The following is a 22,738-nucleotide window of genomic DNA, read 5'->3' as shown; positions in this document are numbered from 1 at the left end:
GAGAGAAACACTGGTTCTGGCTAGTCGTGAATTTTCTTTATGAGCTGATTTTCTAAGAAGTCATACAATTTTTTTATTTTTAAAGAATGAAATTCAAAGATGAAATTGATGCCCTACATACCTTAATTAGATGTATTAATGTATCCTGGAGCTGAGACTTGCTGAGGATAATGGAAGGCTTTCTTTGATTTTCTGATGTTCCAACAGTGAGAGGAGAAGGGGAGCTTGCTTTCCTCTCAAGGTCTGAGGACCTTGTAACTGTCTGCTGGAAAACACTTGGGGACAGCAGGACTGAAGACACTGCCGAAGTTGTTGCAGGAACCAGTGGGGGGCCTGCCACCTGCAGGGGAACAATGGTCATTTTGCACCGTCAGCAGCCACGTTGATTAGTGGACGCCTGATAACAAGCATAAGCAGCAGGAGACTGGAGCCCAGAGTCCAGTGCTAACTGTTTGGGGTTCAGATAAACATTCAGGAGCAGCATCTGGGCATTTTACATCTGGTTAGGAAGCTTGTTAGCTGAAGGATAAAGAGTCCATTTATATGATAAGGATGCTCTAGAGTTGTTATGAGAAGCCAGGCCCGATCATCACAGAAGGGGGACCTGATAAATAACAGCAGGGTATGTACAGTAAGAATAGTCCTGTGATAAATCAAACATGTAAAGTTTTTCCATGAGGGGCACAGAAATGACTGGAAGAGGGCGTGAATGAACTTCCTGAGGTGATGGAAATGTTACATACCTTGGCTGGGTCATTACCCAACGGATATACGTATGTTAAAACTCAATTAAAAAATCTGCATTTTATTATATGTAAGTTTTATTTCAATAAAAAGAGAATTTAAAAAAACCCAGTTATATGAAGCATTAGTTTCTTTCTTTTTAAAAATATTTATTTATTTGGCTGTACTGGGTCTTAGTTGGGGCATGCGGGATCTTTTAGTTGTGGCACGTGGGATCTAGTTTCCTGACCAGGGATCAAACCTGGGCCCCCCTGCATTGGGAGTGCGGAGTCTTAGCCACTGGACCACCAGGGAAACCCTGAGCCTTAGTTTCTTTGGTGGTGTTCAACGTATTTATTGTATCATTACAGGTATCAAAGATAAATATATATATTTTTTGTGGTACGCGGGCCCCTCACTGTTGTGGCCTCTCCCGTTGCGGAGCACAGGCTCCGGACGCGCAGGCTCAGCGGCCATGGCTCACGGGCCCAGCCGCTCCGCGGCATGTGGGATCTTCCCGGACTGGGGCACAAACCTGTGTCCCCTGCATCACAGCAGGCGGACTCTCAACCACTGCGCCACCAGGGAAGCCCCCAAAGATACATTTTAAAAACATAAATCTAATATCTATCTCCTTTCATTTAGATGTACTTCTGGGCTAATAACGGCTAACCATCAGAATACACAAAAGAGTAATAATTAGTATTTTAAATAACTCTCACATTTTGATACAATCAACAGAGAGCTATATATTTTTTTCCTCTTATCTGTCACCCTCCTCATTTACAAATAGCCAAGAGCTAGCCATAGTTTTGAGAATGTGGTTTCTGGGTTCTGAGCCATTTGGTTTGTTTTTTTGGTGCAACACCAGGCTGAGAGCTCCCGCCGATCACCATGCAGCGGACAAGCTACAGAAAAGACCCGTTAACAAGACCAGTCAGAAGCTGGCTATACTTTAAATTCTGAGACTTGAGGAGCGGTGTAAAGGCTCAAAGGCAAAAGGAATGTAAAAGTTTAAGAACTGAAAAAAGTAAGTGTGCATGTCAAGGCTGGTAGGTAATGGAGGATGAGGGCAACTTTTAAAAAATGAGGCAGGGGGGCTTCCCTGGTGGTGCAGTGATTGAGAGTCCGCCTGCCGATGCAGGGGACACGGGTTCGTGCCCCGGTCTGGGAAGATCCCACATGCTGCGGAGGGGCTGGGCCCGTGAGCCATGGCCACTGAGCCTGCGCGTCCGGAGCCTGTGCTCCGCAATGGGAGAGGCCACAACAGTTAGAGGCCCGCGTACCACAAAAAACAAAAACAAACAAAAAAAAAAACAAAAAAAAAAAAAAAAATGAGGCAGGGGAGACACAGCAAGACCCAGAGCACACAGCCCTGGGAGGCTTTGTTGTCAGAGCAACGGGAAGCCAATGAGAGCATCGTAGTGATGCTGCCCTCTGTTTACTGAGACACCACAGCTCTTCCAGGGCAAAGACAATCTCCTACTCATAGGGACCAGGCTGACTTGCTCTCAGCAGTCGCCCATTCACAAACACTGAGTGACTGCCCCTGCTGTGGCCCACCTGCCCTCCCATACACACAGTCAGGGAAGACATCACTGCAGACAGATGCCTTGAGGCCTACAAAGGCCACAGCAATGAACTCTGCCTGGGGGAGCAGGAGGGGGCGTCTAAGATGGGCCTAGGCTTGAAAGCCAAAACTTTTCACTCAAGTGACAACGTTTTACTTCACACTCAGCAGAAGAACTTAAACATACTGTGCTCTTCAGAAAAAGGGAATCCTTACCGGGATGGCACTGGATAACATCATAGGCTGGGCAAAAACTTCAGGATCCTGGTTTTGCTGCATAGACTGCAACGTTTAAAAAGAAAAGATGAACAGATGTAGCAAGTTTCAATTAAGATTTCTTAGTTACTGTGGAAAAATCTAGGTTAGCAGCAGTAAGGAATAGTTCAGACATGATCTGGTTCCTAGACTCCTGAGGGGAGAGGCTGACCAGAACTTGTGACAATGCAGAATGAGAGCTCTGGGACAGTACCCGACCCCCTTCAGTTCCACCCAAGAACAGGGGTGCGTGCAAAGCCTTGAAAGTGTCTCTAAGGAAAAAGCTGAAACCTGTGTCTCTTATAAGAGCTGGGACAGCCCAAGCCTATTTTTGCTGTTGAGGCTGTAGAGATGCAAGATCCTGGCAGTGTGATACCTCCTGATAAGGTGATTTAAACTTTGGACAGGTGGCACTAAATAGTCTTCATACAGAGTCACAATTCCACATGTTAAATTTTATCCCCATTCCTGTGCAGAGCAAATACATTGGAACTCAATAAAGCCCAAGGTCCTAAAATTCAATACTGCCACATAAATGAAAATGTACATGTTTGTAAGCTTCCTTTGCAAGGAGGCATGCTGGAGAGCAGGGTGCCATCCTAGAAGGCAAAATCTGGAGCGGGTAGCATCCCCAACCACTGCTGGTTGTACTTCCAGAACAACAGGAACAGTGGCGGCAGACACACTGCAGGGGTGTGATACCTTACTGTTAAATAGAACATTTTCTCTCCTCCTTATACTGCAGACAGAAACGGCAAAAAATGACAATTTAATGATGTAACCGGGACACTAGGTTTCCTCTTTTTCTGTACAGAATTTCAATGGAATGGAAAAAATACTCCATTAACTAAGAAATAATATTCAATTATTATGATGGGCTCTTCTATATAATATTATTTGGTAAAATGTTAAGAGTTGGGGATTATAATTATTAAAGGGCATGAGACTAAAACCCTGAAAGGTTCTACTCCCTTTCAGTTCTCTGATCTTGCACAAGTCACTTCCAACTCTGACCTGACTTCCTCACTTGTAAACTCACCGACCTTATAAATTGAGGGACAAGCCTCTTCTTCACCCCCACACCCACTTCACCACTAAGTCCCACTGACCCTACTTCTTAACAAATCCACGGGTCCACACTCCCCAGTGCAGGCCCCCACCAGCTCAAGCCTGGGTGACTGCCCCAGCCTCCTTCCTGATGGGTCATTCTACTTCCATCTTCTCCTTTCCCGGCATGCCACCCTTGGCTCAAAGCACTTAAAAGACTCCCCAGGGCCCTTAGAACAAACCTCTAACTCCTTGACACAATTTACAAAGTTTTGCTCATCAACAAATACCTGCTCCCCTACATTTCTTTCCAGGTAGATCCAGCCACAGTGCAAGTTCAGCAAATGCCCTCTCATGTCCAGGCCTCTGTATGTGCTATTTTCCTTGCTTCCACATACTCTTCCTACCTCTAGAATAGGTCTGGCTAACTTCTACTGAGTCTTCAGATCTCAGCTGAACATCAGTTTCCTGAGGAAGCTTTATTTGACCCCAGACCTCCAAATCTGGGATGGTCTGATGGCAGCCCTAACGCTCCTGGCACAAGGCAGGCACTCAGTGAGAGTACTGAGGGAGCCAGGGATGGAACAAAGATTGGGATAATCTGGATCTGTGGTCCCAAGTCAAATAAGAACTTCTGGAACTGTTAGGCAAAAATAAACAAAAAACCCTAAAATGTACACCCAGGAAGGAAAATACAAATACTGTTTCTTAGCTTTTATCAGTTGAAATAACTTTGGGAAGTGAATTGAGTTACAACACCAGTTACCAATGGTCTGGCTGATCACTGCAGGGCTTCTCTCTCCTTTCTTCTAGCTCCTGACACACTCAACAGCTGTCTCTTTAAACAACTGTCTCCTGTCAATTAAAATCCAGGTCTTTGCAGTTTCATCCCACCCAGTTACAGCCACCCACCCTCCTGCCAGTACCTGAAGGGGAGCAAGCACCATGTTGCTCAGGGAGGCTGAGGCTCTTGCTGCTGCTGTCTTCGTGGGAGGCTCTATGAAGCTCTCAGGTGTGGCCAGCTGGCCAGCTGCTGCAGAAAAGCTGGGTGCCACTGCACCTTTCCCAAGTGACTGTGTCTGTATTTGGTCATGCTGTGGGGTCAACCTGAGTTTCTGGAGAAGATCAACGCTTGGGAGGGATGTACCGGCTGTGTTTGTCACACTCAGCGGGGCCCTGAATGGGCTCTGGCTGGCAGTCAGACTGGTGTGGCTCAGCTCAGGGACTGGCTGACTCAGAAGTGGAGACCTCTGTCTAGGTGTGGTCTTCACTGCTTGCATCATGGTGGTGTTTCGGGGTAGGCTTGGGGGAGCCTGTCCAGTAGAAGCTTCTGCTGGTAGAGTAGGACTAAGCACAGGGTGCAACGGGATCGTATAGCTTGGGGCCTGCTTTTCGCTGGACTGTGTGATGGAGGCAGGAGTGATTAGCACCGGGGTGGTGACTTCAGGCTGGACTGAGTGGTGGGCAGCAGGATGGACACCCAGGTTTTCCGACTGAGGGGCCCCTCCTGGCTCAAAGGAAAATGGTAGGAACGAGCTGGGCTCTTTCTGGGAGGCATCTCCTGGCAGCTTCTCCACTTCTTCTGAATCCAGACCCAAAACTGTTGGCTGTTCCTTTGGCAAAGAGGTTCCAAATAATTCTTCCACTGTCAGATGTTTGTGTCCAGACGGAGCAGACTGAAAAACAAATCAAACCACCCAATGAAAGAAATCTCTTGCAAACCAGCGCATCTAAACTTCCTTTCCATCAACCAAAACAGTTTGCAGAAGCAAGGTTGGGTGGAGTCTGAAAATAGGAAATGGAACAAACTGAAGATGTTCTCAGGATTAAGGCCTAGGTACATCTATCTGGTCTCCCCAAGGTGGTGGACAGAAATCTGCATTAATAGTAAAATTCCAATTTTCCGGACTCTAGGTGGTAGCTTAGAATTCACCTTTTTTTTGTTGGCAAACAGATATAAGGTGAAGGGGCAATTACTTTACTTCAAAGTTAATTGTGCCTAATTGCCCTATGTCAGTCACACATGGTAGGGAAATTACACTCAAGAGGACAGAGGGACCAAATGCTGATCAAGCAATCATACCTTTATTTTCATGACTTTTGACTAAAAGGTAGGCACTGCACCTTGAGGACTAGGCCTCAAATACCAGAAAATAAAATTAACTATTAAAGAAAATTAAAGTATAGCTGATACAACATTATATTAGTTACAGGTGTACAACATAGTGATTCAATATTTTTATAGATCGTACTTCATTTAAAGTTATTATAAAATATTGGTTATGTCCTCTGTGCTGTACAATATATCCTTATATCTTATTTATTTTATACATAGTAGTTGGTACCTCTTAATCCCCTACCACGATCTTGCCCCTCCCAATTTAATCATTTTTTAAATAGCTAGCCATTCCTCCTTCCTACTCCCGAATCACAGAATCCTTAAGAAAAAGCGAAGCATTTAAGCCTGAACACGTTACATTTACATATAGTCTAGTGATCTGGTTTACTGACGCCACTGCAACGACTCAAAGGAGAAATATTCGTGCCTCCCACTTGTGAGCTTTCCTGCCCCTTCCCTTCAAGGACTATTGCTGAATTCATTTAACCTTTATTTGCTGAGTATGCACGGGGTGGCAGGTCCTGCTCTGACCTGGGCCCAAAGGACATACCAGGAAGTAATGACAAAGAGTCCTACCCTAACAGAGCTTACATTCTCATGGGAGACAAAGTACTCTGAGAACACAAGCAGCCTCAACTTACGGTTTTATCCCTAAAGTGTATGGACTTCTTAGTTGTTTACATATATGTTTACATGAAAAAAAAATTCACTGAAAACACATGATTTTCAGGGCCCCAGAAAGTCTATAAAGGCCTTAAAGTACACTGCATCTGAAATACAATGATGATAACACTATGGTATGATCCCATTTCTATAGGAAAACAAGCTCAGTTTTCCCCCAATGTTTGCTGCGTCCATTTGACAAATAATTAATGGTGTTAACCAGGTGCCGGGGCATTGGGCTGTGAAGGGTGGGGAGAAGAAGAGAGAGGGAGCTTCTGGGCAGCAGGCTCTTAAGGGAAGGGGGTTAGGGATCCCCTCTGTTGAGAGACAACAGGGAAGGGAGGACTGAGGATGCAGGGGAGCTTACACATAAGGGACAGAAAAAGTTTCGGGGTCGCCGCTGTGCACTTTCTCCCTGGTGTCAGGGCAGAAGCACCTGCTGGGTGAGAGAGAGGTGGCCGGGAGAGCGTAGGGGGTGCGGAATAGCTGTTGTGGAGGAAGAGGCAGAGCCTCCTCAAGTTGTAAAAAAATCACAACTTCATACCAAACCATTCATTATATCTTAGAAAATAGTCAATGAAGAGAATTCTATTAATATTAAAGCTAACATAATGTATCTTGGCAAGTTAATGTGACGAGAGGCTTTGTTTAGGTGAAGGAACTCTCACGTGGCACATTCAGGCCCCCGCTAACAATGCTGTAGCGAGACGAGTAAGACTGTCTTGTCACAACACTTTCTAGCACTTCAAGGGATTTTCCAGATTCACAGTCTCACTCCAAATACTAGGCAGCACTAACACCTCATCATAAACTGTGGATGTGAAGAACTGCAAAAGACTTTATATGGTTTAATATCCTTACATTTTTACTTCTGGAAAACTGCAGAGCTTAGGGTCTGAAATAACAAGTACCTAGGTTCAAGTCCCAGCTGTTAACTCGTAAAATTACAGCATTTCTATGTAGTGCGCTCATTTGAAAACTGAGGGCAACTGTGGCTAATTGCCTCACAGAGCTGTTGTAAAAATTAAGTTCTCGATATAATGTCTGGTGCCCAACAAGCATTCAATAATTGGGAGTTGGCTATTATCATCATTATATGAACCCAGATACAGTCTTTTTTTTTTTTTGCTGCAAAAAGCTTTATTGTTTCCATTTGGTCCAAGGCTTGCGAGATGGGTCCAGGGTGGTTAAAAAGCTGCCTAGTGGCTGCAGAGAGGGGCTTCAGGCAGAAGCCCTGACACCAGAGGGGCTCCTCAGAGGCCGCTGGGCTCTGGAGGCTCTTAATCATGCTTGAGGGTGAGACTTTCGAAGAGATACTCGCCCAGCCCAGCCTGGGGACCAAACAGCTTGCGGAGGTTGGTCAGGCGGTGACTCATCTTCTTCATGAGTTTCACCTCCTTATCTAGGAAGTGGCTCTCCAGGAAGTCACAGAGGTGGAGGTCTGGGCGGGCAGAACCCAGGGCATGCAGATCCAAAAGGCCTGGTTCAGGTTCTCCTCCACGAGAATGGCAGCTTCCAAAGTGTCCTGGGTTTGTAGCCCACTCATCTTGAGATGGCTTCTGCATGTCCTCGAAGAGGGCACGGCTGCCACGCTGGTTTTGCATTTTCAAGAGACGCTGGGCGCCCTTGCACTTCTTCCCCACCAATTCACAGAAAAAGTGGCCCATGTCCTCCAGAGCCACGTTGTCGTGGTTGAAATAGAAGCCCAGAGAGGAGGCAGGTGTAGGAAGCCCGCAGATGCATGCTGACCAGGCAGCTGATGGCAGCCTCCACCTTGGTGGAATAATTCTGACGAATCTGGGAGCTCAGGGTTGATCGGTAATGAGGAGTTATGCTCAAAAAATGGTGTTAGCTGGTCCTGGTGGCCAAGGATAGCTGAGTGGCTGATTCTGAAGGTTGAGACTGGAAAAAAGGTTGGAGGGTGGTCGGAGGCTGGAGCAAGAGGCGTCCCTGGGTCTCTTCCGTCCAAACACTGTTGAAGCAAGAGACAGATCTGCGGGACTGGTGAGCACATTGCCCCACATATACTCTTTAACAGCAATTATGATAAATCTGTGTGTGGATATGTTTTAAAGAATATCAAATAATATGTGGGGATATTAAAAATCTATTAAATCCTTTTAGAATATCATCCCCTATAATGCAAAATAATAACAAAACCACTTGATGGGATATGGAGGCTGTGCTATTATAAATCACCCCATTGTTCCCTGAGGCAAGGAGTCATTAAAGACACAGCTGTTTGTTTAGAATTCACTGGTAACGTTTCAAATCCATTCAAAGTAATCTGAAATAGACAAGGAATTCTGATATGGGACAGATGTCTCTTTCTCTCTGTCCAGGCCACATAACTGTAGTAGAATGCACAGGTTCCAACTCCAGGCTGAACACTGTGATCTACTCACTTTTGGATCCCTGGCATCATAAATGTCTGCTGATGAGCAGAGAGACAATTCCTTCCCCCTTCCCATTTCTAAAAGTTATGGTAAAATATACATAACAAAAGTTACCAATTTAACCATATTTAACCATATTTATACCTACGTGTAAAATTCAGTGGCATTCAGAATATTCACAATGCTGTCGATTTACACAAGTTTTTCATCAACCCTAATAGAAACTCTGTACCCATTAAACAACTCCCTATCTTCTCTCCCGGTCACCCCCAATGCCCCACCCACAGACCCTGGTAATCTCTATTCTACTTTCTGTATCTATAAATTTGCCTACTCTACCTACCTTGTTTAGGTGTAATCATACAATATTTGTCATTTTGTGACTGACTTAATTTCACCTAGCATGTTTTCAAGGTTCATCCATGTTGTAGCAGGTATCAGAATTTCATTCCTTTTTATTTTTTATTTTTATTATTATTTTTTTGGCTGCGCCTCGTGGCTTGCGGGATCTTAGTTCCCTAACCAGCGATCAAACCTGTGCCCTCTGCACTGGAAGCGCAGAATCCTAACCACTGGACCACAAGGGTATTCCCAGAATATCATTCCTTTTAAAGGCTGAATAACACTCCATTGTATGTATATACCACATTTTGTTTATCCATTCATCTGATGATTGACAATTTGTTTCCACCTCTTGGCTGTTATGAATAATGCTTCATAGAACATTAGTGTAAAAGTGTCTGTTTTAGTCCTTGTTTTCAATTCTGAGGAACAGAACTGCTGCATCATATGGCAATTCCACATTTTAACTTTTTGAGGAACCGCCAAACTGTTCTCCAGGGCTGCTGTACCATTTTACATTACCATAACTCTTGTTGGCCTTTTGTGTATGTTATTTGGAGAAGTTTCTATTCAGCCCTTTGCCCGTTTAAAAAATTGATTTATTTATTTACTATTTTTTGGCTGCACCATGCAGCATGCAGGATCTTAGTTCCCAGACCAGGGACTGAACCCATGCCCACTGCAGTGGAAGCTTGGAGTCTTAACCACTGGACTGCCAGGGAAGTTACCCCTTTGCCCATTTTTGAGTTGGGTTAATTCCTTTTTTACACATCATGTTTAGAACAAAATGGTGAAGACTGCTTGGCAAAAGAAGTGCTGGAAAACTACACTAATTCTTATTCATTAATGCAAATTATGTAGTTTTTTTTTTTGCCACGCCACACGGCATGCAGGATCTTAGTACCCCAACCAGGGATTGAACCTGTGCCCCCTGCAGTGGAAGTGCGGAGTCCTGACCACTGGACTGCCAGGGAATTCCCAATTACGTAGATCTTAACCACCATATTCTTTTATATATATGTGTGTGTGTATATATATATATATATATAAACACGCACAAACCAACATTTAGACATACCTACTTTAAAAAATACAGACCACATTGGGACTATCTTGCAGAAACTTAAGAGTCTTTTCCAGGGAAGAATACTATTTTATGTTATAATGAAAGGAGCAATCCAACAATAGGACATGGAGACGCCTCACCATGAAATACACCTTAGGCTTCGTAAATGACACGATCCAGGTAGCAATTTTTATCTATCTAGTGGAACACAAATCAACTTTTGAACAACTAACATTACCCACATTTACATGTGAAATGTTTCTACACTTACACTTAAAAACTGGTATCTCTAGGGACTTTCCTGGTGGTCCAGTGGTTAAGAACCTGCCTTCCGATGCAGAGGACATGGGTTTGATCCCTGGTCAGGGAACTAAGATGCCACATGCTGCAGGGCAACTTAGCCCGCGGGCCGCAACTGAGTCTGCACGCCGCAAAGAAAGATGCCGCATGCCACAGCTAAGACCCGACAGAGCCAAATAAATAAATAAATATTAAAAAAAATAAATTACCTTCCAAGATGATTAGAATGGTGAATGTCTTATGGGGTTTGATGATAATGTTTATTTCAGTATAGAAAAACAGGGCTTACTTCGAAGTATAAATATTTACTGTATAAATATTTACTAATAAATATTAATAAATATTTACTGAATTAATACATACATCTAAGACTGTTGAAAAAAACTGGTATTTTTTTTAAAAGTCTCTCTAAATCCTCCATTAAAAAATATATACATATTTATTTATTTTCTTTCTTTCTTTCTTTTGGCTGTGTTAGGTCTTAGTTGCTGCACACAGAATCTTTGTTGAGGCATGCGAGATCTTTCGTTGCAGCACGTGGGCTTCCCTCTAGTTGTGGTGTGCAGGCTTCAGAGTGTGTGGGCTCTGTAGTTGTGGCGCGAGGGTGGGCTCAGCGTTGAGGCACGAAAGCTTGGTGGTTGTGGCACACGGGCTTGGTTGCCCCACAAATCTTAGTTGGAATCTTAGTTCCCTGACCAGGGATCGAACCTAAGTCCCCTGCATTGGAAAGTGGATTCTTTACCACTGGACCACCAGGGAAGTCCCCCAAACTGGTATTTCTAATGGTATGAAATCTACTTCATATTAAAAAATGGGACTTCCCCGGTGGTCCAGTGGGTAAGACTCTACACTCCCAATGCAGAGTGCCCGGGTCTGATCCCTGGTCGGGGAACTAAATCCTGCATGCATGCTGCAACTAAGAGTTCGAACACCGCAACAAAGGAGTCTGCATGCTGCAATTAAAAGATCCCGCATGCCTCAATGAAGATCCTTCGTGCCGCAATTAAGACCTGGCACAGCCTAAATAAATATAAATAAGTAAATAAGTAAATAAATAATGAAACCATATGGTAGAATGCTGAACTCTGACGGCAAAAGCAGCAGAAAGTTTCCAATTTCTCCATGCTGCCTCCCTGTAGCTTCTGCCAGGCCAGAGACAGATTCTCACATTTTCTCTGGAATAGGGTGTGTGGTAAAGCTTTAGGGTTTCAGAGGTATCTCACATGAGGCAGAATAAATGAGGTTACGAGGGCAATAAGAGCTATCATAGACAGAACGCTCATTACACATGAGGCCCTGTGCTACACACTTTACACGCATTACTCTATTAATCGGTGAGGGCAGTACTATTATTATTGCCATTTTATAGATGATGACCAAGTACAACAACAGAACCAGACTCCAACCTAGTTCTAACCAGACAGTCCATATTCTTAACCATTATGCCACCATCCTGAGATGTCCATCAAGTAGATGATAGGTTACCTACTCAACTGAATGGTGATATGATCCTCTGGGGAACAGAGGTGCAGCTAAGACTTGAATAAATAAGAGGTGGATACAAGTCAAAAGGTACCAACTTTTGGAAATATGTAACTGGCTGAATCAGTCGCAAGAGGCTGAGTAGGCAGAGCATGCGTCTCCACACAAACTCCCCAAAGCTTTATAGTCTCTGAGTTGTACAGGACCCTCTCTATGCTTCTCTGCCTCTGACAAGAAAAACTGGCTGCATTCCTCTAGTAGCTGGGCTTATTTATTCATGGATTCATCTTCCATCATCCATAGAAAAGGTGAAATTTTATTCTTTACTCATCTTTAAAGACTGGATTCTGAGTTCTGTAATGCCTCACTTAAATCAAGTTTTAGTCTGACCATGCCCCTGGGAATTGGAATTCAATGAGTGACACCATGTATGGTACTCAAAAAAAATTCTAATAAACTGTATCAGGGGACTTCCCTGGTGGTCCAGTGGCTAAGACTCCGAGCTCCCTATGCAGGGCGCCCGGGTTCGATCCCTGGTCGGGGAACTAGATGCTACATGCCGCAACTAAACATCCCGCTTGCCACAACTAAACGATCACACGGGCTGCAACGAAGATCCTGCATGCTGCAGTGAAGATCCCGCGTGCCACAATGAGGACCCGGCACAGCCAAATAAATAAATAAATATTAAAAAACCCCTAAGAAACAAAACAACAACAAAACTGTATCAGGTTTTCCATTGTTCCTTCCTCACCCCATAGCTCTTGCTATTTAGAGAACTTCATATTTCTGTTTGGATTTATTGTGTCCATGTCAGATTTCCTACCTGATAGTGCCCTGAGCACACTAGAAGATACGATTATTGTTAACCACAGGAACCAAAAAAACAATACAAAACAAACTAGAGAAATAGTCCCAAGGGAATTTTAATAAGTAAATTATGAAACTGAAATAAAATTTAATACTAGTAAGGCTTGACAGCATTACTTGCTCCTCAGCACTAGATGGCAGTGTTACTAAACCAACATACAATCTGCATACAGGGCCGATTATGGATTTTAGCTAATTTTAGACATGGCTCTGACAATATCCAGATCTCAATATTTTACAAAATGCTGTCACTCTGGCTATAAAATGGAGTTTCTGGGGGTCCATTTCTTCATTTGGATCTCACAGTAAGTCTGTGAGTTAGGCACTGCCAAGAATCCTTAATCCCATGATTCAGAAGGAAAGGGGAAGTGACTGGCCCACTGGCTGATAAACCAGACCAGAAGGAATCTGCTCCTTCCCTTGCTGCCTCTCTTAACATATATTTTTTAAAAATTAAGTTTTATATAGCACTGCTTTTTTCTTTGATTTTTTAAAAACACAGCATTGCTTCTAATATATGTTTGACCTTTAGGATCCTAAGTCCAAATACAGTAAAAATGGAGCAAAGGAATGTGGTATACAAAATGTGGTTTAAATTAATTACCATCTACATACCTAAAAACTTTATAGATACATTGCTGATGGGAATGTAAAATGGTACAGCCTCTCTGGAAAACAGTATGGCAGGGCAGTTTCCTATTAAACTAAAACATGCAATTACCAAATTACCCAACATTTGCACTCTTGGGCATTTATCCCAGAGTAAAGGGAATTTATGTACAAAAACCTATATACAAATGTTCATGGAAACTTTATTCATAATAGTCCCAAACTGAAAACAACTCAGATGTCCTTTAACAGGTTAATGGTTAAAAATGTTAATTCCACTCAGCAATGACAGGGAACTACTGATATACATAACAATTTCAATGAATCTCCAGGAGTTATGCTGAGTGAAGAAACATAATCCCCAAAGGTTATATATTATATGATTCCATTTATAGAAAATTCTTGAAATGACAACATTACAGACCTGGAGACAGATTAGTCACTGCCAGGGGTTAGGAATGCCAGAAGAAGGCTGGGAGGGTGTGACATATAAGTTTGTGCAATAACAAAAGGGCAACACAGAGGATTCTTGTGGTGATGGAAGTCTTCTGTATCTTGACTGTGGTGGAAGACATACAAAGCTCTACATGAGATAAAATTGCATAGAACTCAATAAACACATGCACATACACACAAATGAATATGAATAAAACTGAGGAAATGTGAACAAGATGGGTATATTGTATCAATATTCTGGTTGTGATATTGTACTGTATTTTACAACCTGTTATCAATGGAGTAAATGGATAAAGGGGACATGGATCTTTCTGTATTATTTCTTACAACTGCATATTAATCTATAATTATCTCAAAATAAAAAGTTTAATTAAAAAACTATGGTTTTCTGGGACTTCCCTGGTGGTCCAGTGGTTAAGACTCTGTGTTCCCAATGCAGGGGGCCGAGGTTTGATCCCTGGTCAGGGAAGATCCCACATGCCATGGAGCAACAAAGCCCATGTGCCACAAATACTGAGCCTGCTCTCTAGAGCCTGTGAGCCACAACTACTGAAGCTTGTGCGCCTAGAGCCCGTGCCCTGCAACAAGAGAAGCCACCGCAGTGAGAAGCCCATGCACCACAACAAAGACTAGCCCTGCTTGCTGCAACTAGAGAAAGCCCGCGCGCAGCAACAAAGACCCAACGCAGCCAAAAAAAAGGGTGGTGAGGGACTTCCCTGGTGGCGCAGTGGTTAAGAATCCTCCTGCCAATGCAGGGGACACAGGTTCGATCCCTGGTCTGGGAAGATCCCACATGCCATGGAGCAACTAAGCTCGTGCGCCACAACTACTGAAGCCCATGTGCCTAGAGCCCGTGCCCTGCAACAAGAGGAGCCACTGCAATGAGAGGCCCGTGCACCGCAATGAAGAGTAGCCCCCACAAAGAGAAGCCCGTGCACCGCAATGAAGAGTAGCCCCCGCTCATCACAACTAGGGAAAGCCCACGTGCAGCAACAAAGACCCAACACAGCCAAAAATAAATAAATAAATAAATAAATACATTTATTAAAAAATAAATAAATAAAATAGGGTGGTGAGAGAGGCTCTCACCTTTCTGGAAGACACTAGAGATCTGAAGGAAGAAAGGAAGCAAGCTACTTCTAGGAGGGAAGTCTTCCAGGCCAAGGGAACTGTAAGTGCAAAGGCCTGTGCTGAGGCAGGGGCATGTGTGGCACATTTGTGGAAAGGCAGGAAAGCCAATGAGGCTGGGAGCAAGGCAGAAAGGTAGAGGATGAGGCCAGGGTTAGGGGGGCCAGATCAGGTAGGGCCTTGTAAGCCACTGCCATGACCCTGGCTTTTATTTGAGTGAGATGAGATACCACTGGAGGAAGGCCATGATCTAACTTATGTTATACCAGGATTACTTTGGCTGTTGGGTTAAGAATAGGGGAGGGAGTGGCAAGGGCAAATGCTGGGAAACCAGACAAGAGGCTACGGCAAAATCCAGATGCAAGATAGTTTTACATGCACCAGGGGATATGACATAAGAGGATGACATTACATTGCTGCCTGTACATACATACTTTGACAGATGAACAACAAATCAAAATTGTACTGCATTAAAATCCTTACAAAATGTTGACTCTGTTAGGTTACCTTAGGTGAAGTTAGGGCTTTAGCTGTACAAACCTTATCTTGGGACCCGGATGGCGTCTCTTCTAGAGTCTCGGTGCTTCCCAGATTGGAGATCTGAGTACTTGGCTGTAACCCAGGACTGGAGATATTTGAATTGCCCATCTGATTCTTAAATTAGAAGGAAAAGTATATCAGGTGAAAAGCTTGCTATTCTTTGGCTCACAAAACAGCATTCAAGGTTACTAGAAATATTATTTTAAAAGTCAAGCATAAAATCCCCCCAAATGTTTGCTCTGGACCTACATGTAAATTAACCTGTACAATAAAATTTCTAGAAAGCTGAGCACCTGATTTTAGACAATAGTGTTAGTAACAACTACTATTTTTATAACCCCTTTAAGGAAAAGCAAATAGCATTACTTTATCATGTACTCTTTTCCATTTTATTTTTTAAGTTAATATATGGTGGAATTAACTTTTGGAGTGCACAGTTCTATTTGTGTACCTATCGCCACAATCAGGATATAAAACATATTGACTCCCTCGTGCTATCCCAATGCAGTCATGCCCTCCCTCCACTCCTGGCAACCAGTGATCTGTTCTCCGGCACTAATTCTGTCTTTTCGGGAATGTCATATAAATGGAATGCTGGCTTCTTTAACTTAGAATAATGCCTTTGAGATTCATCCAAGCTGTTGTATGTATTGGGCTGGCCAAAAAGTTCGTTTGGGTTTTTTCCATAACGATCTTAAAGTTTTTTAACCATTTACCTATAGGAGGACATTTGTGTTGCTTCCAGTTTTTGGTGACTATGAATACAGTTTCTACAAACATTCATGTACAGGTTTTTGTGTGGACAAAAGCTTTATTTTCTAGAGTAAATTCCTAAGAGTGGTAATTCTGGGTCATATAGTAAATATATATTTCTTCTAAATTTTTGTACTTTTATTTTTTACATTTAGATCTACTGACCCATTTTAAGTTGATTTTTATATAAGGTGTTACATTTAGGTTGAGGTTCATTTTTTTGGACATATGAATGTACAAGTACTCTAATACCATCATATATTTTAAAAATTGAATTAAAAAGGTCTTTAGGGACTTCCCTGGTAGTGCAGTGGGTAAGACTCTGCACTCCCAATGCAGGGGGCCTGGTTCAATCCCTGGTCGGGGAACTAGATCCCGCATGTATGCCGCAACTAAGAAGCGTGCATGCTGCAACTAAGACCCAGAACAGCCAAAATAAATAAATTAATTAAAAAGTCTCTAAACATCACTATCACAGATGACAAAACATTGTAATAAAGTGTTTAAAAATTCCTGTTAACTTGTATCTTTGTTCTTAGAAAGAATCCTAAAAAAATGATCACTAGATGGACATGGAATTTTTAGAAACTTATATATTTAGGCTATATAATCGAGCATCTAGTGAGCATTATCTGTGTCAAAATAGACACCAAAACCAGTTTAGAACAGTCAAGGGACCAGACTTTTTAAAAACAGAAGCTCCAAACTCTAGTTCAGAGACAGATTAACTTTCTTGACACCATATTATAAAGATATGTGCCTAGTGCAGGAGTAGGTACTGAATGTGAAATGAATGGATAATATACATTTTTTTCCTATTCAAATGACTTAGTCCTTGTATTATTTCAGAACACCATTTACTCAATGTTACGCATTTAAGCAGAGGTGAAATAGTCTGTGAAAGCTTATCTTCTAACATACTCTTTATGCAACACCACCATCAACCAGTATCAACACCTTATGGGGAATCCTTGGAACTGAACTGTATTAGAGAAAATTTAATGGGTTGGCCCAAAAGTTCGTTCCGGTTTTTCCACAAAATGTTACGAACTTTTGGGCCAACCCAATATAAACTGAAAACACTGCTCACAACAAGTTCTTAAGATGGAAGGTGCAAATGTTCAGGAGCATCTTTAAAATTGGGAGTTTTCACATAAAAATCCTGGCTTGTCATTTTCAGAGAGAAGCTGAATAATTTGGCACACCAGCCCATTTGGTAATGACTGGTTATAGCTGAGCTGCAACTGACCAGATGACACAGGGACAGGCTCGCTATTGGTTTTACTTCCACTCTGATTCACTGTGGGTGCCACTGTGGCCCACCTGGTTTTGGGACATGTGAGTCTGCAATACTTACTTAACTCAACATAAGCTATAAGATGGGTTGTACTTTAAAAGGTTTCCAGAACTTCAAATATTTTATTACACTTATGCAGGGCTGTTCTTGGAAGGTTTGTTTGTTTATTTATTTATTTTTGAGGGTTTATTTTGGGTTTGTTTGTTAATGATAGTAACCAGTATTCATAAGAATTGGGAGAAATGGACAATCAGAAACAAACGTTTTTTTTTTTTTTTTAAATTTTGTTTTTGGCTGCGTTGGGTCTTCATTGCTGCGCACATGCTTTCTCTAGTTGTTGTTGAGCAGGGGCTACTCTTTGTTGCGGTGCACGTGCTTCTCATTGCGGTGGCTTCTCTTGTTGTGCAGCACAGGCTCTAGGCATGTGGGCTTCAGTAGTTGCAGCATGTGGGCTTCAGTAGTTGCAGCATGTGGGCTCAGTAGTTGTGGCTTGCGGGCTCTAGAGTGCAGGCTCAGTAGTTGTGGTGCACAGGCTTAGCTGCTCCGAGGCATGAGGGATCTTCCTGGACTAGGGATCGAACCCATGTCCCCCGCATTGGCAGGTGGACTCTTTTTTTTTTTTTTTTTGCGGTACGTGAGCCTCTCACTGCTGTGGCCTCTCCCGCTGCGGAGCAGAGGCTCCGCGGCATGTGGGATCTTCCCGAACCGGGGCACGAACCCGTGTCCCCTGCATCGGCAGGCGGACTCTCAACCACCGCGCCACCAGGGAAGCCCGGCAGGTGGATTCTTAACCACTGCACCACCAGGGAAGTCCCACAAACAAACTTTTGGGAAGATAATTTTACAGTATTTGGTAAAAACCTTAAAAATGTCAAAATCCTTTGATTTACCAGTCCCATTTCAAGTAACTTATCTTAAGAGAAAATTAATGCTAATTAATAACAAGACAGCTACCAAAGGTATACTTCTGAGTTCTTAAACGGAATTAGAAAAATCTAGGATATTGTTTATATAAGGCACAGAAATAAAAATATACAACTATTAACATCACAGTTTGCTTTTTCAAAAGCTTTTCATTCTACCAAATGAACTTTCCCAGGGACTCCCTGTGAGATAAATATTGTCACAAAAAGATACTGTTCTTTGGGAAAAAAATAGGTTACAAAAAAGTTAATGAAAAAGTAGTTTTAAAACTAATTAATAAAACTGTGTACTTAAATATTATCACACACATTGGGACATATTTAGACAAATTTGTAGAAGGATAAATAACAAGGCATTAGTAGCAATTATTTCTAGGTGGTGGAATTATTTTTTTTCCCATTTATTATAATTTTAAATTATAAAGTTTTCTATAATTAATATGCACTGCTTACATAATAAGAAAAATAAGTGTTCCTTTTTTTTAAGAACAAAAAAATCCCTACCAAAATCTAGGATTACATCCTGTGGCTAGATGTGACTCAGAATGGGCCAACCTTAGTCAAGGCCTGTGTTTCAGCTATCTTTCTTTACATTAAAAACAGGAAAGTTGGGGGACTTCCCTAGTGGTCCAGTGGGTAGGACTCCGTACTCCCAATGCAAGGGGCCTGGGTTTGATCCCTGGTTGGGGAACTGGATTCCACTCCACATGCATGCCGCAACTAAGAGTTTGCATGCTGCAACTAAGAAGTCCGCATGCCGCAACTAAGAAGTCCACGTGCTGCAACTAAAAAGATCTCACATGCCACAACGAAGATCCTGTGTGCTGCAGCTGGGACCCGGCACAGCCAAAATGAATGAATAAATAAATAAATGAATGAATAAATAAATATTAAAAAACCCAGGAAGTTGGTTAAAACAAACTACTATAGGACTTGGGGAGAAAATGTTTATTATAAAGTGTTTTTATTTTCAAATAGTCTCTATTATAAATTCTTCACTCAAAAGTCTGGAATTTCCGACTTCCCTGATGGTCCAGTGGTTAAGAATCCATCTTGCAATGCAGGGGACGCCAGTTCGATCCCTGGTTGGGGAACTAAGATCCCATATGCCAAGGGGCAACTAAGCCTGCATGTCACAATTAGAGAAAAGCCTGCACACCACAACAAAGCAGAAGAGCCCGTGTGCCGCAAATAAGACCCGACGCAGCCAAAAAAAAAAAAAAAAAAAGTCTGGAATTTCATTCACTGTATTATATACACTGGACAGGGGAGATTTAGAATTGGGATTAAATTCCATCACTGAGGCCTAGCTTGTACCCCTGCTCTTGAAACTATCAATCTCCCAAGTCTCTACCTAAAGATAAAGGGTCCATCTGGAACCATCAGCACCAGAGAAGAGCCCATCCAAACTCTAAGATGGGAATTCATGGGCCACTGCTAATACTAACTCCATTTGATTAGATGATAGGCAAGTGCAGACAAGAAACGAAACTCTTGTTTAAGGAAGCGCCACCTATTTATGGACCGTTTTCAAAATTAGAAAGAACATATTATGAAGTAAATATCAAAGATTTAACTAAATTCCCAAAAGTTTAGTCTTAATCCAACCACAGTAATTTCATTTATTCCACACGATGGAAGAATTTTCTTTACAACGGTAATTACTGCACTTTCCATATTTTCTACTTTTGCAATGTTTATTAACTAGAAATCGTGTCAGATTTTTTTTTTTTTTTTTTTTTTTTGCGGTACGTGGGCCTCTCACTGCTGTGGCCTCTCCCGTTGCGGAGCACAGGCTCTGGACGCGCAGGCTCAGCGGCCATGGCTCACGGGCCCAGCCGCTCCGCGGCATGCGGGATCTTCCCGGACCGGGGCACGAACCCGCGTCCCCTTCATCGGCAGGCGGACTCTCAACCACTGCGCCACCAGGGAAGCCCCGTGTCAGATTTTTATTCTGCTCATGTGACCCAGAGTTCCTTTACAGCTCTGTGTAGAAAAACAAGGCTTTAGTTCTTTCTTTCCTTTGGAGATTACTCACTTATCAGCCTGAGGGGGAAGGCGAGCCATCTCCTGGAGAGTCTGCTCTAGTGTACAGTGCCTATACTTCCTATCCTGTGTGGCACCTTGATCTACTCATCACTGGGAAGAGGTGACAGAGCTCGGAACTTATTAGTTACTTGTTGTCAGAACACCAAAAGGTCTGTATAAAAACAGAACAAGGCATCTATATAGATAACCCATATCTCATTAAGGATATGAGAGGGAATTTATGGTAATATATGGTAACCTAAAAGTTCACAAATGATTCTTGCATTTAATCTCATCTGGTTTCCGAAGAATCAAGGAATTCATTATAGAGATGACTGCTTTTCCTATATTAATTTTCACAGATCCACAAATTCTTCGTAATTCTCTATGAGACACTGAGGAATCTGGTACAAACTGAAACTTCTCATGGCCTCTAAGTACATTTCTCTGCCCAGGAGGTGGGACCTTTGGTGTCTGAACATGAAGATTTGTTGTAGTTTACGGTGAATATGACTGTTTTTAATTAGGGGCAACTACCTTCTAGAGCACTGCTTCCAAAGTTTGTTCCCCGAACTCTAGATTCTTGAGATGTTAAAGGGCAGTATGTGAAAAATGGTCCTGTAGTCAAGTCAATCTGGAACCTGAGGTTACTGTTTTGTTTACTGTGGGACCTCTCAGAGTCTTGAGCACTGTAACGCCCCAAGAAGATGGGGGAGGAGAAGCCATTCTAACAATGTTTTCTTAACTCATTTGACCAATTAGAACCTCTTTTCAAGGACCACCTGCTAACAATGTAGAGGCTAGTGTTAGAGAACTGTTAAGGGAGCTACAGTCTTAGCGTTTTTCACACCTTGTTCCTTTAACTTTTGGTGAGGTGAAGATTAAACAAAAAAAGCTTAACTTAACCCAATGTTAGTAAAGAGTAAGATGACAATTACAATTCTGCTGAAACAAAGTGCAGCAGTGGAAACCTTCCACCTCACTCCAAGGAAGCGTGGGGCTTTGAAGTGCCGATGTCAGGTGAAAAGCCAGGACAGCTCCAAAGCCACAAGGTTTGAAGACCACTGAGGAACTGCCCACTGCTTGGCACATAGTGGACAGTTCATAAGTATGTATTGAATAAATTAATGAATGCACCACAACTTCCATTTAATTCAACTTTGGGGAGAAAATGTTATTGATTAACTTTTAACCTAAAATACAGGGAGGGACTTCCCTGGTAGTCCAGTGGCTAAGACTCCGTGCTCCCAATGCACGGGGCCCAGGTTCGATCCCTGGTCAGCGAACTAGATTCCACATGCCGCAACTAAGACCCGGCGCAGCCAAATAAATAAATAAATAAATATTTTAAAACACACAAACAAAACCCAGGGAATTCTGGTGGTCTAGTGGTTAGGACTCTGCACTTTCACTGCTGAGGGCCTGTGTTCAGTCCCTGTCGGGGAACTAAGATCCCACAAACCATGTGGCAAGGCTTAAATAAATAAATAAACTAAAATACAAAACAGAAAGAAAAAAAAAGCATTCTAGAAGAGCCTCTCATTTGGGTAATATTCCAAATGATGCTTAATGAGGGTTGTGCACCTAGCACCAATTACAGATCATAAATTATACGCTTCGGTATTACAGGGTGCAAGTTATCAGAGTACTTTTCAAAAACTACATAAATTCCTAAGACCTAGCAGAGCCTGCAGGGTGGAAGAAGAGGCATAAAACCTTTCCAGAACTACCTGCTACAGGCTAACTCCTGCAGTCCAAGATCATTTTCTCCCACAGTAATTTTACAGGAATAGAAAAAGAGCATTCTAAATTTTCTGAGGTAAGAAAATGTCTTTCCTTATCTTTTAGGCTTAAAACTATAAGACATGTTTTCTTTTTGGACTACTTATTCCCGCTGGCCCTGGAGGTGACTTCGCCAGCCCACGAGCCCCCCGCAGGTCTCCTCCTCCCTTTAGTTCTCCCACTCAGCATGCAGAGTCTCACCCTCTCATACTCATCCTTGGCTCTGCTTAGCATCTCCAGGATGTCGATGGGCCTGTGGTCACTGCAGCCGTTGGCCTGGCTGGGACTCTGCTTATCCCGAGCTGCTTGCTGGGACCGCCGTGTCTCCTCTTCTACCACGCTACAGGAGGAGAACCAGGTTTTAGAAAGACCTCTTTTGATACAATCTG

The 22,738-nt window shown here is 42.7% G+C and overlaps 2 protein-coding genes across 6 annotated transcripts in view; both read right to left on the bottom strand.

The window, feature by feature from the left end:
* DCP1A (decapping mRNA 1A) overlaps positions 1 to 22,738 on the bottom strand; it is a 62,612-nt gene that overhangs the window by 5,515 nt on the left and 34,359 nt on the right. For 4 of the 5 annotated variants that reach the window (XR_009542761.1, XM_060161582.1, XM_060161585.1 and 1 more), the window contains 5 exons: positions 22,551 to 22,689; positions 15,567 to 15,680; positions 4,522 to 5,271; positions 2,510 to 2,575; positions 122 to 340 (listed from right to left, as the gene is read on the bottom strand). Coding sequence is in view for 4 of the 5 variants with exons in the window: in XM_060161582.1 (XP_060017565.1) it covers positions 122 to 340; positions 2,510 to 2,575; positions 4,522 to 5,271; positions 15,567 to 15,680; positions 22,551 to 22,689 (1,288 nt within the window). In the remaining variant the exon portion in view is untranslated. The remainder of the gene's footprint in view (positions 1 to 121; positions 341 to 2,509; positions 2,576 to 4,521; positions 5,272 to 15,566; positions 15,681 to 22,550; positions 22,690 to 22,738) is intronic. The other variant, XM_060161583.1, reaches the window with a different exon arrangement.
* Positions 7,498 to 8,062, bottom strand: LOC132526918 (ferritin light chain-like). Its single transcript, XM_060161587.1, is given in 2 exon segments — positions 7,498 to 7,857; positions 7,860 to 8,062. Coding segments are annotated over 2 exon segments (264 nt in total). The 5' UTR covers positions 7,924 to 8,062; the 3' UTR covers positions 7,498 to 7,657.

Source organism: Lagenorhynchus albirostris, chromosome 10 (assembly GCF_949774975.1).
Source record: "Lagenorhynchus albirostris chromosome 10, mLagAlb1.1, whole genome shotgun sequence".
In the NCBI taxonomy this organism is placed as follows: domain Eukaryota; kingdom Metazoa; phylum Chordata; class Mammalia; order Artiodactyla; family Delphinidae; genus Lagenorhynchus; species Lagenorhynchus albirostris.
This window is presented reverse-complemented; position numbering and strand designations above follow the sequence as displayed.